The following is a 19120-nucleotide window of genomic DNA, read 5'->3' as shown; positions in this document are numbered from 1 at the left end:
TTATTATTAACTCCTAAATCATTGTACATTATGGGAATTTTGGCATCACTGATGGTACAGAGAGTAAAATAACGTTCACGAGATTGGGACGGACACATGGACGATAGCATAAAAAGTAAAAAATCCTCATTTCTGTGACCTGAATGTGAAACCAGTCTCATTATGGGCTGTAAAATCCAGATCTACAGTCTATCATGGGTGTGTAGAAGGATACGTTTTCATTGTGTGTATTAATCTGTTTCCCTAACGATTTATTAATTTCCACGTTCCCCATTTTCTTCTCCATCTTTCCACCTCCTGCTCTTAACCTCCGGGTTTTTACCTCATCCTGTGCTTCGCTATCTTTTCTTTCCGTCTCCATATATCATCTGTTTTTCTCTCTCTCTCTCTCTCTCTCTCTCTCTCTCTCTCTCTCTCTCTCTCTCTCTCTCTCTCTCTGTCCTTCACTTTCCCCACGGCTTCCCTGTGAGTGAGATTTGTTCTTCTTCTGTCCAGTTCACTTCATAACTGCCTTGACAAGTCCCGTATTGATTGAGCTTGCAGATTAGAATTGATTTGGTTCTGTACTGTATTTTCTTTTTCTGTTTGCTTCTTCCTGGTAGGTTTGAGCATCTTTCAGTGTCCATTCATCAAAATGATGTTCGGGGGAAGATTTAGCACCAGGAATTATATAAAGGACGAATTAGAACGAGGGTTTAGTCGAGTTTTTGAGTTAATTTAAAAATATGCCCCAAAGATTATTGTGTTTTCTCATTATTATATTTTTCTTTTTTCCAGAGACCAAGACATCTCCCATCCCATCTTCCAACGCACCACAAAAGGCTGAACCTCCAGTGGGCAGAGCGGCCAGGCTCCTCACGTTCTTCTCCCCTTTGCTGTTAGGAATGCTGCTGCTGCTCATGTGGTGAGAGATCACACACACACACACACACACACACACACACACACACACACACACACACACACACACACACACACACACACACACACACACACACACGCCTCTTGTAATGAGTCGACAACCCCTCATCTTGGAATTGATCTTGGAACTTCAGTCACATATCTGCAGGTCGATGCATGTCTATTGATGTCAGGAGCAATAACAATTGGGTTCGCTTTATGACCCAGGTGAGAGTGGGGGTTGGGGGTGTCAGTGGGGGAGGGGGGGGTCTTCATATTTTTCTGCAGAACCACTACAGGGACTGAAGCTGCCCCATTTCATTCATCTGAAAGGTTTCACCCTGTAAATCATGTGGTGATATCACGAGACCCGTGGAGGACGTAGATACAACCAGTGCTGAGATGGTGAATGTCGTGCTCGGCGGTTATGTTGAAGATGAAGGCAAACAGGAAATGGCTTTTGCGCGACCGTACCGACACCTTTAACCACGGGACATATAAACGTGGCCGCACCTGGAAGAGAGAGCGGCAGCTGATGGGTTGAACCACTGGAGGGTGAAGCGAGTCCGGTGGATAAATCTGTCAGGTGCACTTCACACATCGTGGAAGGAGAACGACAGATTTATGATTTGTTTTCGTAATGTGGGCCCACAGCGTTTTTTATAAATGTGAACACACACTGAAGGCAGATAGAGAGAAACAGGGAGATGAACACACAGGCAGCGAAGGTGGAAAGGAACAAGGTGCATTTACTCAAATACTTTGCGAGGGTTAAATGTTTGGTTCATGCAAGTATTTCAAAGTAAGGCTACTTTATACTCCATCACATTAAAGAGGAAAATATTGCACTCTACTCCACAACAAAGTAAGTTGCAGTCACTTTACAGATAAATAAAAATGTGATAAGAATACAGGAAACTAGTCGTTCGGTCTTTTTGACAAGGAAGTTTCTATTCAAAGATCCAGTGTGCAGAAATCTGTCGGTGGATAAAGACTATGAAAAATCTCTGCCAAGAATCAGGTTATGGTTTTGTCTGCATTTGTTAACAATATTACACATAAACTACTCAAACACTGGCTCTAGAGAGGATCCTCTACATGAGGGAAACCTTTGTATCTCCTATAAACACTTCTAAAGGGAGGGGTTTATCCAGTTCATTGCAATCTGCAAACACGCCACCAGAGGTCACTAAATCCTCCACTGACCTTCCTAATTTGTGCCTCTGTCTCTTTCTCCAGATTCAAACGTCTTATTCCAGAAGGGAGACGAGAAGTCAGAGGAGGAGGAGGAGGAGGAAGATGAAGAGGAGGAGGAGGCGGCTGGTCTTTTTTCTATTTTGCACATGTCTCGAGGATTCAGTGCATTGATCGTTTCTGTCCATCACACACTCACTCACCAAGGTTACACAGACGTGAAATCAGACAATGATAATGCGACTCCGCATTTTTTGGGATTAAATGGTGACAAGGAAGATCTTCAGAGGAGCTTCTGAAAGTGACATCATCATCATCATCATCATCAACAGCAGCAACAGCAACAGGAGCAGCAACAAGCACCACATCAGCACCAATAGTCTTATATTGCCCCCTGGTGGCTCTGATGGGCCACAGCCGACTGACTGAGGGAATCTCCTCTTCAGAGCAAGAAAATCAACTCCAGGAAGAGAACAAAACCTTTTTCTGTTCTTTTTATTTTTTATTTTTATTGATCGATCGATTGATTTAGTCTTAATTTTAACCCCTCCGCTAAAATCGTAGCGCTGCACAGACAAACACACACACATATATCGAGCCTGTGTGTTTGTGTGTATAGTTCCCACAGCAGTCCCCATACAGCTAAACCATCATGCCAAAGACTCAACTTCACCCCCAACTAAACGGCTCCCAAACGATTCATCGAGCTTCCTGAAGCCTGTGCCTGCCTTCGTCATGGGTTCAACACCCCAGAAAATTGAATGCGTGTGTATGTGTGTGTGTGCGTGTGATTGTCTGTGTGTGTGTGTGTGTGTGTGTGTGTCCTGCATTAAACGGTACAGGAATCAAACTTTGGGATGAATCGGAGGAACCCTGCAGCTCCTGTTTGTATAAACCAACCATTTAACAAAGACGCCACAAAACTAGCCTATACTCAATCAGACTCTGAATCCGTTCGCCTCCGACGGCCGAGTCAGGAGCGGCGGCGGCGGCGGGTCGTTTTTTTCGATACAAGGACTAACACTTTGAAAATTTCGGTATCTGTAGTCTGGCTTGTTTAGACGATTAGCTTTACATTCTGCTTTCAGCGCCTGGCGACGAGGACCTGGATTGTAAAACAAAACAAAAAGAATTAAGTGGATTTGAGACTGAACTATTCTTTTCTTTTATTCTTTCCCCGACACATTTTTTGTTTTTGATTTCGACTTTGTAATGACGGCCACAAAGTGAAGCATTAAGAACGAGCTACGTTGGTTTGGTCCATTCTGCTCTGTGCTGTAAAATACAATAACTCAAAAATACTGTTTGCTTTCCCGATTCTGACGCCTTTACAAGAGTCTCTTTGCAGTTTACATTTCAGTAGCCAATATCACCAGTTAATATTATGTTATTCAAAGGAATATTGATGTGTTTTATTGTATTTTTTTGATTTTATGGACAAATAATAAAAACACACATATAGGACTTTAGTTTTTTTTTTCTTTTTTTCAGACATTCATAATGGCTTAATTCTCCTTGATCCTATTTTGTAAACTATGATATGTAACTTTAACATTGAACAAAAAGTTTATTATTTAATAATAATAATAATGTATGTATTAGCAGTAGAATGTCGTAACCTGTACCTGGGGTCTTTTTTATAGATGTATATACAATGACAGGTTTCAACCATTAAATGTGACCATTTCACAATGAATGACGACACCGAGGCCTCGTGCTCATTTCGCCTTTTTCCAACACGAAGTATCAGAACCTGATATTTACAAGATGGAGGTGAGAGGGGGGAGAAAATAAATCAACCTTTAAACACAGCCGAGATAATATTTCAGTGTAATAACCCGAGTTGATGCATCTTAGCTTCCAGAGCCATAAACAAACATCGCCTCATTTCAAGTTTTACAGATCAATACTCGTCACAACAATATTTTCTCTCAATTTGGCTTCCGGGCCAAAGTATATTTACAGCTTCAGATTTATTAAATTGGTGTTTCATAGGTCATCGGTTTTTTTCTTGACATTTAAAATGTATCTTTCAGTTGGTTTTGTCACCGCTGAGGATTTGTGGCCTTTATTATTTTATAAACTTTTTATAACCTTATGCTCGATATGTTTGATATTAAGTGTATCAGATGCATCATGTTGAGCTCACACATAACGGCTGTTTGTTAAAGAAAGATTAAACCAGTTGCATCCTCTTCATCGGTTGAAGCAACAATCTGAGCGAAGACTTCAAAGTCGAACTTATGATGCTTTCTCACTTTCTTTCCTTTATTGTTAAAGTTCTGCAAAGTTTAAAGAGTATGTGGAGCTCGTCTCCGCCACAGAAACCACTGAAGCTCCTGAAACACTCCGTCAGCTGATGGTCGACACGTTGGTGGAACAGGGAACCATGAAAGTATCGTCCACGGCTGTTCTGACACGCCCCCTAACAAAGGTTACACATATGCAGACGAATGATAATCACCTGACGAGGTAGATCACGAACCATTGCTCGCTGAATGTGGGCAGTGCAGGATGTGAGGCACAGGGAAATCAGGTGTGTGGTCTGTAATCCTTCATTTATTCCACTTACTTACCTTCGACACCAGTCTCCGGACTCACCACCAGCCAGGCAGCCTCTGTTTGTGGGCCAGTTTATCATTTTCCTGTCCGACATCATGAAGTACCGGCTGGTTGGACACAGCTGATGTTGGGGCCTCCTCCATCTTACCTCTATATGAAAACTACATTTAAAATAAAAATGGAGACAACTTTTGGGACTGTGACAGAAAGTGACTCGACATAAAACTGAACGCTTTTGTCCTGTCTGACTCTTTTACAATCATTTGCTGCGAGAAGTTAATTTAGTGACTATGATGTTAAAACTGCCAAAACAACAAGTAAAACTTTGACTAAAACCACATTAACCATAACACTTTTCAGACTCTTACAATAACAACAGATATATTCAACAGAAAAATGGAAGGAGAATGAAATAGGAGATTCATTTGGCCAAATTTCCTTTTTGACCTTTACCTCTCTCTCTCTCTCTCTCTCTCTCTCTCTCTCTCTCTCTCTCTCTCTCTCTCTCCAGCTCTCTTTCTGTCATTATTCTGACGAGCTCTGGCAGAGCGATCCCGAGACCCAGGACGAGTCAATACACCATCTAACAGCTGTCAGCCCGACTCCTGCGTGTATCTGCTCGTGTGGGTGTTTCATTCATTACTCTTTCCTCCTTTCTTTTTCCTTTTCTGTTTAGATTATGGCGCCTATGAGAACCCAATTAATATTTATAATGACGGAGCATGACGTGAAGAAAGGGGGTGAAGAGGAGGGCGGCTCTGTTATTGTCCTACTTGTTTTTGTGTTGGAGAAAATCACATTTTCTGCATCTAATGAAAACGAGTTAATAGGTGACGATTTGGAATTTTTCACCCCAACTGAGCTTTAATTAAACGGCAGCGGAAATGTTCAGACACGCTCTCTTTGTGTGCAGCCACAATGTGATCCGCATTAACCTCCTGTGTGTGTGTCTGTGTGTGTGTGTGTGTGTGTGTGGTGTGTGTGTCTCATCCAGAGCCTGTCAGTTCTAACAGCCCTGCTCTGCTCTAATGACTGGTTTGACCTTTCACTGATAACTGGATGAATGACACAATCTCTGCTTCCCGGCTTTTCGCTCTCTCCTCAGCGTACCCCCCTCTCTCTCTCGCTCTCGCTCTCTCTCTCGCTCTCGCTCTTACTCTCCATCGTTTATGTTCTGTTTTCACTTGCTTCCTTCATCCTCCTCATCCATTCGGGGGCATAAGGCCGCGACGATCTGCTTCCATCTGTCCTGGGCTTCATGTTGGGCCTCTCCCAGTGACAGACCCACCTCAATTTACATTTTTTATCTTACATTATTAGTTTTCTCATTTCTACTACAATTATACCGTTTTATTGTATTCCCTGCTCTGGCCATTATTTCCCCAATTCATTTGTTCATACCATTTCAGCTCCAGCAGCTCATTAAGTCACTTGAGCTTTTACTTTTGGCAGCAATGTGTTTTTTACTTTTCAAAACAAATTAATTTCCTTAATTTTTTAATTTGTTAATTTGTTTTTCATGGCAACTCAAGGGTCATTCTGATTCTCCCTTTGAATTTTACAGATTTTTAACCAACGCCAGAAAACCACAGTGGAGATGAACCTTCAGACCCATGATTTTATTAACTCGTGCAACTTTATCTTATTTTTTAATCTTCTGTCACACAAACTTGTTGCACAAATGTCATAGAGAAATGCAGGTCCTGCCTGTGGCCACTGGAGGGCAGCAGATACTGTGCACTGTCTGTGGTGCTGAAACGTTCGAACACAGTTATTGTCACTGTGTCTGTCCATGGTGCTGAATTATTCAAAGTTATCCCACTTCTCTAAAGTCATATCCCACAAATCAATCAAGGCCACAAGTCATTATTCTGATTTTGACTCTGACTTTTGCTCTATGTGTCGGTCTTGTTGACGATTCCTCACCTTCTCAGGGAAGATCTCTTATCTCTGTCAGCTCTCAAAGGCCCAACAGCCTCCTTATTTACATCTACCTTATTTTCAACAGGGTTTTTCAGTCAGTAGTTGTGTATATCAGAATAATTAAATTAGGCCAAATCTATTTTAAAATGTATCGCTTCATGATTTAGCCCAGTCAGTGGTTATAATTTAAGCACCTGTTTTATTGGCTTATAGGAAGGGCCAGCTCTGGATTCATAGAATAATAAGGAATAAAAATGTGTCATTAAAGGTTCAGTGTGTAAGATTCAGGTGAAATGGATCTATTGAAAACTGAAGGTTCCCACAGGTTCTCTTTCATGTTTGGAAGGAGAGGGTGAGGTGAGGTATTCAGCTGCAACATGACACTTCACCACTAGATGTCACTAAAGTATACACACTAAAAACTAGTTTAAAAACTGAAAACATGTTGAAAACCGCCCTCTCTCCCACTCAGGCTGTATTTACCCATTTGATTTTGTGGAACATTATTCTTAGGATGAAATTCGTCATTTTTAATTATAGAAATGTTTCCAATTTCCCGTCATCACACTCAAACCGGCTCAAAGACAAAGAAATGGAAACAGTCTCCCAGCCATCCTGGACGTTTACCTCCATCATCATTAAGGACCACAGCCATTCAGCACAGTGACTGTTCACTGTGTTACCATCTGGCAGGAGGAGCAGGAGCAGCAACACCAGACTGAAGAACAGTTTCTACCATCAGGACATCAGGTTCCTAAAGTTACAGTTAACTCATGACTTGCAGCCCTCTGCACGTCTGTTTTACTGCCTGTTTGCACTTTCATTGGAAAAAATGTGAAACAACTGATACACACACAGTGCAAAAACTACATACACACTCCATACAATTAAAGTTGTTACTTGATTTGCTGCGAATGTCACAGTGCACCTTTGAATGTATATAGCTTTAGTTCTGTATTGTATTTGACTTTTATTATAGCAGCCCTTTCTACCTTGCTTCTATTGTAACTGAACTCTCGCACTACTGACCCTGTGTTAACTTGCACATGACAAATAAAACATGAAACTGAAATTCATTGTTTCTTATTGTTGATATTCCCGGCTGTTCCTCTCTTGACCTGAGGGTGGCAGCAAAGCCTTCACCCGCTAACCCGACCACAAAACACCAGAGAAGAAGTGTGGGCGACAGCGGATGCAGGGAGATGTGGTGAGTGTCTTTGTGTTTATTCATAAAAAACTACAACAACACGAGAATTAACCAGAAAACTAGTTAATAACGTGTTTTAACGTAACGCGACGCGTGTCGTGCAGTGGAATTTAGCGGTGTTAGCTTAGCTAGCTGCTAATTAGCTGCTGTCCGCCAACACAAAGCAACAGCAGCAGCAGCATCTGTCACTGCTAGCCGGTTAGCTTTGAGCTAGCTGTTAGCCCCATCTGTCACTGTTAGCCGGTTAGCTTTGAGCTAGCCGTTAGCCCCATCTGTCACTGTTAGCCGGTTAGCTTTGAGCTAGCTATTAGCCCCAGTGATGCTGGTGTTGTTTGAGAAGATGAGCGATGAAGAATAATGAATTGAATGAAAACGGCGCTAACCCCAGTTAGCATGCTAACGTTCACCTGGAGCTGTGAGCAGGTGCAGACTTCAACCAGCAGCTACTTCATGTTTCATACTGAGGAAACAAAACGTTTCTTCCTTCAGGAGATGGAGGAGTTGGTGTGGATTCAGATGTCACGTGACTCTGTCCTACATTTCACAGTGTTGCGTGAGAAACAGAATCTGATTTAACTTCATCTGTGGATTCACAAGAAAACACTGAGTCTTCTCCACCAGGTTAAACAAGGAGTCAACCAGCTGCATCTTAAACCTCTAGACCAGAAATAAATCCATCTGTCTATCTGTCTATCTATATATCGATATAAATATCTATATATCTATCCATCTGTCTATCTATCTATCTATCTATCTATCTATCCATCTGTCTATATGTCTATCTCTCTATCAATCTATCTATCTATCTATCTATCTATCTGTCTATCTGTCTATTCTTGATGTAGCAGAGGCACATCAGTGAATATGAGATAAGATAATGTGCTTTGTCATAACCTCATGGAAGAGCTGTAGTTATTGGCAATAGCATTGATTTCATATTTTAAATACAATCAGCAGCTTCTCTACTTTAGTAGATCGTTAACACATTCACTCAGGAATTAAAATTAATCTTTCTTGGGAAAATGTGTCCAGAAATAAATCATCTACGCAACAATACAGAGTCAAGTCCATGGTTTATATCCCTGTCTTCAATTTATCTTAATTCAGACAATTCATTAGAATGATTCCAACGTGGAGGTGATATATTTCCTCTCATCTCATCTCAGTCCCTTCATAGGATGTAAAAATGCCTCCTTTCATTCATGGTGTAATTTACTGCCCTCCTGTGGCTGCAGGTGTCTAATATCCCTGGAAGCTGTGTCTCAATTTATGTACTTCAATACCCACTTGGTATTTTGAGTGCATAACAAATCTGGATTTCCCTCGAACTGTCAAGGTGAGAGTAAAACAGGGTGATTGATTCTCACCCTCGACGATCGCCATCTTGGCCTCATAGCAGAAGTGAAGGGAACTCCAACACAACTTCTTTTCAAATGTGTGAATGGCGGCAGAGGAAAGAGGGTGACGCCCTCATTAATCCCTCTCCTTCCTTCCTTCTCCAGTCTACCTGAATCTTTTTGACCGTCAGTGGCGATTGGCCCCCACAGCCGTCCGTCAACATGCAAGGATTCTACTCCAAGCTTGACTCCTCCCCCTCCTCGTCACCGCTGTTGGGTCTGGGCCTCAGGGGCGAAGGGGCTCCTGTACCCCTCAGCCTGGCTGTGGAGACAGAGAAAGCTCAGGCCCTCCTACAGACTTTCAGCTCCGCCTCCCTGCTGGCATCTGCGGGACTCGGGATGTTCTGCGTGGTGGCCGACCACGCCCTCCAAATGTCGGTCATCCAGAACCACCTGTGGCTGCGCGCCGCCCTGGACAACGCCACACACGGATTAGTGGGGCTGTGGTCGTGGGCGGTTGTTATTGGACTGAGGAAAAAGAGCGATCTGTACGAGGTGCTCCTGGCTGGTCTGCTGGCGTCGATCATAGACCTGGACCACTTCTACATGGCTGGATCCCTGTCACTCAAGGTAAGAGCGGCACCTTGTAATCATGGTTCTCCTGTATATTCAATGTGTTTTTTACATGTGAAACCTTTTACCGAATAAGTGCCAGAAGAAATGTCATGAAAATCAAGTCTTGATCGTTATTTCAGAAGTTTCTTACATTTCTACAGATCTCTTGCAATAAATGGTTTGAAGTATTGATATTTGTATATTAAGGATTGATTTCCTCAGACCAAAGAACAAGTTTCTAAGTATTTAGGGCTGATTCCTTCTCCCTGTTTCCTTCCAGGCTGCCGTGTCTCTCCCTCAGCGCCCTCCTCTCCACTGCTCCTCCCTCATCCCCGTGCTCTGTCTCTCCCTCCGCTTCCTCATGTGGATCGGACGCCTCAAAGACGCTTGGTGCTCCCTGCCGTGGATGATTTTCATCTCCATGGCGACGCACCACGTCCGGGATGCCGTGCGCCACGGGCTGTGGATGTGCCCCTTCGGCCACACGGCGCCGATCCCCTACTGGCTGTACATCAGCACCACGGCGACGCTCCCTCACCTGTGTTCAGTGCTCATGTATCTGACGGGAACCAGGGATGTGATCTCCACCAAACACGGGGTGGCCATTGACGTTTAGAGGCCAGTGACTCACCAGTGTCGTCTGGTGCTGATCCCATGTGGCTAGAAATCTGAGAAACAACTTTTACCTACTTGAAATAACTGGAGGATGTTCGTGACTGAAGTTTCGTGGAAATTGTATTTGAACGATTTTGCTGGAAAGACAAATCGATCTTTTTCAGATTTATTTGTTGGATGAAGAAACGGTTGCTATGAGATGAAGAAGAAAAAGATTGAAACAGATTAGCTTTTCAAAATCAGGTGTCAATCACATTTTTCTTTTTTCTCTGCTGTTCTTCAATAACTGTCTCTGACCTTTTAAAGCTTTGACACATCGTTCAGCAGAGACTTGTCGGTGGCTGCTCATCGTGACCGACACGAGGGACTCGAACTCACAAGTGTTCACATCATGTCTTGTGGCCCTGAACTCTTAATCACCTCCACTACCGCGAGCCGCCCTCGTCCTTACTCGAGGAAAAGTCAACCAAAGGTCAACCACAGGCTGCTGGACACCGGCACGTGGTCAGCAGTGTCACGCTCACCACATTTACTCCACTGTGCTTTTAAACTTCTTCGTCTGCCATAGTAGTGAAAGTCAATATACTTTAAAAGTACATTTATAAACCGCCACAAAACAACAACAATCATCTGCGACTTTCACTTAATCTCCGATCAAGCTTTAACAGGAACCGGTTTCTGCACCTCTGAGTTGCAGCACCGGTTTTCAGTGCCAAACTTTTGAGATGGACGATGATTGTGGAGTTTCTTGACCTGGTGGTTACTCCTTGTTTGTTTATGACGTTTACAGCATCTTGACCTAGAATTGACTTTGTTTGATTTAGCTGGAAACACGTCCTCATTTCAAGGGAGAGGAGGGAGAATTAATCCACTTTTAAAAGATCCTCTGTTGAAGATGCTGTACATTTCTTTCTTAGGCTTTTTTCTAGATTCTTACGTTGTAAACAGGAAGCTCCATCATCGTTGTGTGTGTATATACGGATTTGGCTCAGTTGCTGCAACAAAAGCTCTTAAGATAATTCAAAGTTCAACTCGGCAGGTTCTTGTGTAATTATTATAAACATTCAAGGGAGTAACTTTTACAATAGTGTGTTCATTGAAAGTAATATCTACATATTACATGTTAACTTGCTGTATGTGACCTGTTGCTATTTTCTTCTTATGCTACTGTACTTAAATGATAATGTACAGTAGTCGGAATTCTTAATTGGCTTTTCAGTGATGTCATTCATAAATATTATAAATCACTAAGACACAGCTGAAATCATTACACACTCTTCTAGATGTAGACTGATCACACACACACACAGTATTGTTAATACTGCTTTTTAATTAGTACACAATAATATGTAATCCAGTGTATTTAATGGGTTTTAGAGGCTTGTACTATTTGAATGTACATGATTGAATTATAAAATGGCCAATCTTTTTTCAACTGAGACAGATTTTAGTTTTATGTTGAAAACTTCTCAAATCTGAGACGAAAACAATTTTTCAATTTCCATCAGATTTTTTTCTCGTGAAGCTGTTGTAGTGGTGCTTTTTGTTCGCTAGGTGGCGGCAGTGAGCTGTAGTGATTCTCGATTACTTTCACTTTTGATAACTAAATATATTTTCTCTCTGTGGAGTCTTTGCTCAAAGAGTCGTGAAATGGTACATGAGATTAATTTAATTATATATTTTGTTGTTTGGGTGTTTTTAGGTTTTTCTTTTCTTATTGTTTCGCACTTTAATCTTTATTTAAATTATGTTCCGACTAATTTGAATCATCGTGTTACAGTGGAATTATGCAAACACAGTTCAAAGCAGAAGTTAGTGACATGGAAACTATTTATTTAATCTACTTTCACCATCTGTAGCTCTGACTTGTACCGAACAGAAGGTACACGGAGGCTGTGGTCTCATCCTCACCTGTGTCATTTACTGTCAAACACAATCTCATTCGCTGCTGCTTATTTTTTTACCATGTGACCTTCATTGATGCAATATTATGTTGGATTTTGCACATTTTATGTTATTTATTGTTGTTGGGTTTTTTCCAGTTTTGTTTTTTCATCTGGAGAAAATGTGAATAGCTTGAAGATTTCACGCTGTGTTCTTTTTATCTCAATAAAATCTATCATGTATATATTCTGTGGGTTTGCGTTAATACATGTCGCACATTTAAACTCGTATAATCAATCAAAATTAGACTTTCAATCATGTTTCTACGAGTAAATATTTTTGCTATAAGTTGAAAAGATGCTGCGGTGTAATAATAACCTCATGTTCGTCTTTTCACCAACACAACAAACATGTTATTGGCAGGAAATGGTGAATAAAACCAAAACCAAATGTTTAAATTCAAAGTTACATGGTTACTTGCAAGGTCTTGCAAAATGTAAGTTCAGGTTTATTACTTCAGATGTGTTGCTCTCTCCAGCCCCACCACACCCTGCACACAATAATAACATGTTCTTATCAGTTTGTAAAGAACATGAAGTTCAAGCAACAGTGATAAGCTGCGTGAGTCATTGTGATGACGGGCTGTTTATCTCGTTCTTCATGTGTGTGTGTTTTCTGTTTAAAAATAGAAGAAACTTTTCAGTGAGGAAGTTCAAGTTGCATTGAACTTACTAATTTTTGGACATTTTTTCCCAGATTAATTTTAGGTCACTGTGACCATTGACCTTGGAGCACTGAAAGCAAATCACGTCATCTTCAAGTCCAAATCACACTGATCAAAAGTTGAAGAAATCCCCTCACGTCTGTGTTGGTGTCACATTCAAGAGGCCAAAATCATGTTTTTTGAGGCCCCTTTGACCTTTGACCACCAAAATCTAACCAGCGAGTCCAAGTAAATATCTGTACGTAATTTGAAAGCTCCAGAAAATGAATCTACATGTACAGATCCATGAAAAATGTCCATAACTAACCAAATCACTCTGCTTGTGTTTGTCTGGATGTTTTCTCCACGGGACAAAGGATTGTTGTACATCAAATGTTATCCAGAAAAAGGAGCCAAAGATTTCCTGTTCTACAAAGACACAGAAGTCGTCCACCTGACATCTACGACGGCCAAGGGAACAGCCGAGGACCCTGGACTTCATTAGCTGAACCCTGCATGACAACATGTTTGCAATATGGGAAGTGGAGCCCCGAACGCCAGAGCAATTTCCGACCAGTTGTGCGTCTTAAAGGCCTCTTTGACAAAGACAACAAAAGGCAGCTTGAGCATTTGGGATTCATCAGACTCTGTCACAGTCAGATGATGGAAACTCTCCAGGAAGACGCTGCTACAAGAAGCGACGTGCTTCAGGCGAAATGTGGTCGATTCTTCACCCACAAGCTCGAAGGATCCCAACGATGTGACAAAGACACGAGGGACCGTCTCCATCAATGGCTCATTTGTTCCAAGGCTTCTTGCACCATTGTTTTAAATGTTCCGGACACCAGACAGTTGACATTACAACCGATGCCACAGACAGAGGCAGACGCAGGAAAGCAAAGAGGCATCGGATACAAAAATAAAGCCCGGACGTTTACAAGTTGTGATAAAATAGTCTTTATTTCACAGAAACATACAAAGAGAAAAAAAAAACAGCTTATAGTGAAATCTGTCGTACACATGAAGCAACAAAAAAAAAAAAGACTATGTACATCTGAGAATGGACGCCTGAGTGTAATTTGGTTCGTAAGAACTAAAACCAGCAGAGGCTCCATCTGCTGTCACATACTGCAGAGGATCACGGAGAAGACGGAGAAAAAAACCACAAGTGCATTCACACAAACAGAAAACGCCACTGAAGTGACAGAGAGAGACAAAATAATAAGAACTTGAATGGACAGGGTGGAAAGCGCTCAGATACAACATCACCCACATTAAACTCAATGTGAAGGATGGTCGATATTTAATTTTATCATAAAAAATGTTTTAGGGAGAATTCTCTCCTTTTTTTTTGCTGTTTAAATTGTAAAAAAATTATATTCTGGTACCAGAAAATCGTAATTTTTGATAAAAAAATATCTCTTAATTTAGCAATTAATAAAGTATACTATAAAAGTATTTTAGTTTAAAGGTTTTCTAGATTTGTACTTTACTGCCTCTGTTTGTTTAATTCTGCGATTTAAAGCAGCTGAACAAACTAAAACGAATAGAAAAACTATAATAAAAATACATTTCATATTCATTTAATTGCTATTTTTCAAATCCTGTTTAAACACCCATTCAACCTTTATCTACCTTTCAAAGTAAAATAAAAATAAAAAGGTTTTGCTTTCTGTGTAAATTTTGACAGGATCTCGGGATCTTCAGGAAAAAGTAAAGATCAATTTGTGGTTCATCTGAAAACAAAGACGTGAACGAAGGTGAACAGTGAATTTAAGAGCGCACGTTGGACTTAGATGAATTCAGTAAACACATTGTCCATACAGTAAATGTACAGTAACAACAGCTTCATATAACTGGGGAGAAAAGACACAAACACACAACAGGGGGAAGTTTCTGCAGACATGGATTATTTTCAGTCAGTAGATGTTTTTCACCGGGAATCTCCCTCGTGTCACTAAAAAGAATTTGCATTGAAATGTTACAGAAATTATTGATTCTACAGAAACCTAGAACATGAGTTAGTCTGAATTTTAATAACTACGCAAAAGAGGTTTTGTTTCCACCTGTGTCGAGGTTGTTGTTGTTGTTAGCAGAATTACGCAAAAACTACCAAACCAATTTCAACCAAACCTCGTGAAGAGATCTTCGTTTTCGCAGTCGGTTTGTTTGTGAACAGGATTGCTAAAAAACGACTGACCAGATTTCCACGAAACTTGGTGGAATGATGGAACATTGGCCAAGAAAGAACTCATTAAAGTTTGGTGCAGATCTTTTATGTTTTTATCTCGACAAATGAGGTTTTCGTAGCTAGCTTGTTTGTTTGTGAACAGGATTACGCTAAAAAATATTAAACAGACTTTCACAAATCTTAGTCTCCCCAATCTTTAAATATAATAAACTCTAAAACTGGTATCAACTGCTAATTTACCGACTGAGTTAAACCATGTGTGTGAAACTATCCCAAGGACAAAGTTTTTTTCTCTACATATAAACATCACGTATAACATACATATGTACTTTTTTTTTAAAAAGTGTGATATACAATAATATACAAAAAAAAAGCTTCAACTGGATTCATGCATAATATGTCGAGCTAGCTTGAGAGAACATACAGTCGTCAAACTGGAAAGAGTTCGACTTATATGCACCTTGTGTTTCTGATACAAACTACACAGTCAGTCAATCTGAAAACTACACAGCTTTGGATCAACAGAACATAGAACAGCCGGACCGACAGAAACAAAAGGAGGAAAGAAATGTTTAAACGTAAGCTGCCTTCGCTCAAAACAGCCTCTCACCTCCGTCTGTGGCTCAGTCAGCCAGGACGCAAGGTTTGTGGGCGCAAGGTGTCCGAGGCAGAACGGAACCACAAACACTGAACTGTAAGTCTTTCATACGGTTAAACCATGGACTGTATATAAAGATGGACGATAAAACATTCTGGATACAGGTGCTGCCATCTTGCACTTTGACGGTCAGTCATTGGTGTGATGGGAACCAACTAAATTGACTGAAAACACATTTTAGAAAAAAATATTTAACGTGTATTTATGTAGGCAGGGTTTATGACCAATACTGCAGCCAGCCACCAGTGGGTGATCAAGCTGCTATGTCGTCCATCTTTAAATACAACCCTATGGGTTTAGCAGTAGCCACCCAGAAATCGTTCATTTCCACTGAGCTGGGTGGTTGTGAGACACGAGTCCAGTGAGCGAGAGTCGCTCTTGTCAAGTCTTCGTCTTAGTGCTCGTCTCGTGCACACGCCCACACACAAACATGCTCGGACTCAGCTGCATTAACTCGACTTTCAAAGTGGAAGCTCGACAGTTCAGTATTTTGTGAGTCCTGTTCTTTGCCATGTCACCTTAACTCTAACTCTAACCTTAACCCAGGTATAAACTTTAACGGCATCTGTTCATTCTTATTGATTCTGTGTCAATGCCCCACTTTTGTATTTCATTCTAAACGTCACCAAAACCCTAAAACATGCGAGGAATCACCTCAGCAAACCTCCCATCAACATTCATCCGTACACACTGGATGTGAGCCCACTGCTGTGGACACAAACTGCTACTCGTTTCCATAGTAACTGTCCACAAACCAGTTCCTGGTCTGTCTCCACTCTGCAGCATCACAGTGATGTTAGCTGTGATGTGAGAGCTCACAACATCAGGTGCATTGCACTAAGAACATCTATTTATTAATTTTAGATTTTATCAGTGATGCATTTTGTGCAATTACTTTGAAATCTCAATATATAGCCAAGAACAAATTGCTAACATAAGCAAACCTTTATGGACTCTTCTTAAAATGGTCTCTAGGCAGTAAAGGATATTGTAGCCATACTTTTTCTTTGAGTAATAAAATGGCTGATTAACTTAATTTATTTAATGTTGTAACGAGGATAACGAACGGATGATTTTCAGCTTTTCTCAGAATTCAAATCTTTTAAACTTAATATCTGTGAAATTAGCAAAACAAGCAATTTGAAGACCTCCTCTTGGAAACTGCAGAATTACTATTTGCTTTGACTTCTGACTATTTAGTTTAAGTGATGATTGTTTATATGATGATAGCGAAAAAGAACCAGATTTGATTCAATTTGACTAAGTTTAAATTGAATCCATGAATTGGCAGAGGCTGTTTAATCTCTTAGAGAAAAAAACAACATCAAACCATTTCCAAAGAAAGAAGTCATTGTTTCTTTGGAGTCTAGTATTACAGTATTAGCTGAATATCTATATTCTTATATTCTCTGACTAACTATTGAAGTAATGTCGTAATGCTGGTGCTCTGTGACAGGCCTGTATCTCCTCTCTGATCTCTTTCTGTTCGTGTGCGTCTTTTCTTCACACACATTCAGGAACAGTGGATGGATTGATAGAAAAAGAGGTATAACAAAACAAAACAAAGTGACGCGTACTAATGACATCAAGACAATTAAAACAAGCACGTCATGCAACATGTAAAATCATTTGTCGTAAATGAAATATAGTCTAAATAACCCAGGCCACCCACCCTGGACTTTATCCTCCGTGTCCATCCCCCTCAGGTCAGGAGCAGGGACCAGGTCGTTTCCTGCCCCTTCAGCTGAAACTATAATGCCCGTAGTTGCTGCTTTGGCATTAGACGCACACAGAGACTTGTTAAGCTTCCTTCACAGCGTTGAGTCGGTCGGTGTAGTAACGGACACACATTAAATCTGAATCTCAAAAAAATAAAAAAACAAGAAAGTGAGGAGTTCTGGGTTCGGGGGAAAAAAGAAGCAAGTTGTCCCACAAAGAAAATAAAATCTTCTGTTCTCCTGTTTGGCAGCTGCACTTCCTGTAATAATTTGTTACTTAAAAGTTTCAACGGTTAAAAATAACGTCACCCCTCTCTCCCTGAACGGGTCGAGGAGTCAGTCCACCTGAAGCAGCGTCGGTTGTGAGTGAACTTCCAATGTCTTGGTGCAGCGTCGCTCCCACAGTCTGTGGAGGCGTGAGCTGCGGTGAAGCGAGCGAAGAAACAGAGCAAAGTCTGTTTTCTGTGTCCCCCGTGGACAGTGGAAGGGAGTCTGCTGATGCATTCTGGGTAGTGCAGTCAGGTGTAAGCATTGAATGTGTCCAGGAAAATCCTGCACGTGTGATTTGTGCAAAAACCCTTCAGTCAGCTTTTATACACTCTGCAGTTCCGTGAATGTGTTTGTCCCTGTCGTCCTGGATCATGGATGGACTCGGACGCAGCGTGGTTCATGTTGTGAGGAGCCCTAGAACGGGCTGATGATGAGAAGATACTTGAAATCAACCTGGAGGAGGAGAGGAGAGGAAGGAGGTCAGGAAGGAGGGAGAGTGGAAGAGAAAAAGCTAATTTAAAATAGTAGATGTATATTTAGCATTGTCTTAAGAGCACATATTTAAATAACAGAGCAGGATGAGATATATGAAGGCATATTGACAGGGTTATAATCTGTGTGTGTGGGTGTGGGTGTGTGTGGGTGTGTGTGTGTGTGTGTGTGTGTGTGTGTGTGTGTGTGTGTGTGTGTGTGTGTGTGTGTGTGTGTGTGTGTGTGTGTGTATGTTAGACTTATAATCAGAAGTTGGCTGGACATCTGAAGGGTTGTCAGAATGTTGTTTATAGCAGCACTTTGAACCATTTCAGTTTTTACTTCGCTGAACTTTTTTCTCACTGGCTTTGCTCCCGGTTTAGAGCATTTTGTGGTCAGTCATATAAATCTGAAAGAAGCTACACTTAATTGGGATTTTAATTAGCCTCACCACACCCCTCGAGAGATCTAAAACTATCTGCATAAACCACACGCAGCTTTCAGCGGGAACATGTTCACTACATCTGCGCAACTGAAACAAATGTGGAGCTGCAATGACACTCAGTAGACCACATACCTCCGCCCAGGCCAAACAGGCCTCTTATGAAACCACATTTCTTATTTGAATCTGCACCAAATTCCACCCGCTCATAGATATCAGTCCTAAAAAAAAATGCCTTTTTCATCAAGATCCAAGAAGTATTGTCTGAGAAATCAACAGAATTTGGGAAAGTGCATTGGTCACTAAAAGAATTCCTGGATCTGCCCCCTGAACGAATTCTTTCCTGGCTCTTGCCTCATTCCTCCACAACATTGGTTGAGTGGCTTTATTGAAATTATGCTAACAAACAAAGCGCAGAACTCCTTGGCCG

The 19120-nt window shown here is 41.2% G+C and overlaps 3 protein-coding genes across 5 annotated transcripts in view; 2 read left to right on the top strand and 1 right to left on the bottom strand.

The window, feature by feature from the left end:
• cntfr (ciliary neurotrophic factor receptor) overlaps positions 1 to 3794 on the top strand; it is a 199000-nt gene extending 195206 nt beyond the window's left edge. For both annotated transcript variants that reach the window (XM_035184508.2, XM_035184507.2), the window contains 2 exons: positions 778 to 904; positions 2140 to 3794. In XM_035184508.2, coding sequence (XP_035040399.1) covers positions 778 to 904; position 2140 — 128 coding nt within the window. In that variant the 3' untranslated portion in view covers positions 2141 to 3794. The remainder of the gene's footprint in view (positions 1 to 777; positions 905 to 2139) is intronic.
• A 3911-nt stretch (positions 3795 to 7705) lies between these two features.
• On the top strand, positions 7706 to 12479 carry tmem267 (transmembrane protein 267). Its single transcript, XM_035141708.2, has 3 exons — positions 7706 to 7786; positions 9289 to 9753; positions 10019 to 12479. Exons 2-3 carry the CDS (start codon positions 9346 to 9348, stop codon positions 10352 to 10354), a joined length of 744 nt encoding a protein of 247 aa, XP_034997599.1. The 5' UTR covers positions 7706 to 7786; positions 9289 to 9345; the 3' UTR covers positions 10355 to 12479.
• Positions 12480 to 13881: 1402 nt separating this feature from the next.
• il11ra (interleukin 11 receptor, alpha) overlaps positions 13882 to 19120 on the bottom strand; it is a 45059-nt gene continuing 39820 nt past the window's right edge. For both annotated transcript variants that reach the window (XR_007034986.1, XM_047344494.1), the window contains exon 12: positions 13882 to 18230. The gene's annotated coding sequence lies outside the window, so the exon portion shown is untranslated. The remainder of the gene's footprint in view (positions 18231 to 19120) is intronic.

This window comes from Hippoglossus stenolepis, chromosome 18 (assembly GCF_022539355.2).
Source record: "Hippoglossus stenolepis isolate QCI-W04-F060 chromosome 18, HSTE1.2, whole genome shotgun sequence".
NCBI classification, from domain to species: domain Eukaryota; kingdom Metazoa; phylum Chordata; class Actinopteri; order Pleuronectiformes; family Pleuronectidae; genus Hippoglossus; species Hippoglossus stenolepis.
Note: the sequence above shows the minus strand (reverse complement) of the source record. Positions and strands in the feature narration are given on the sequence as shown.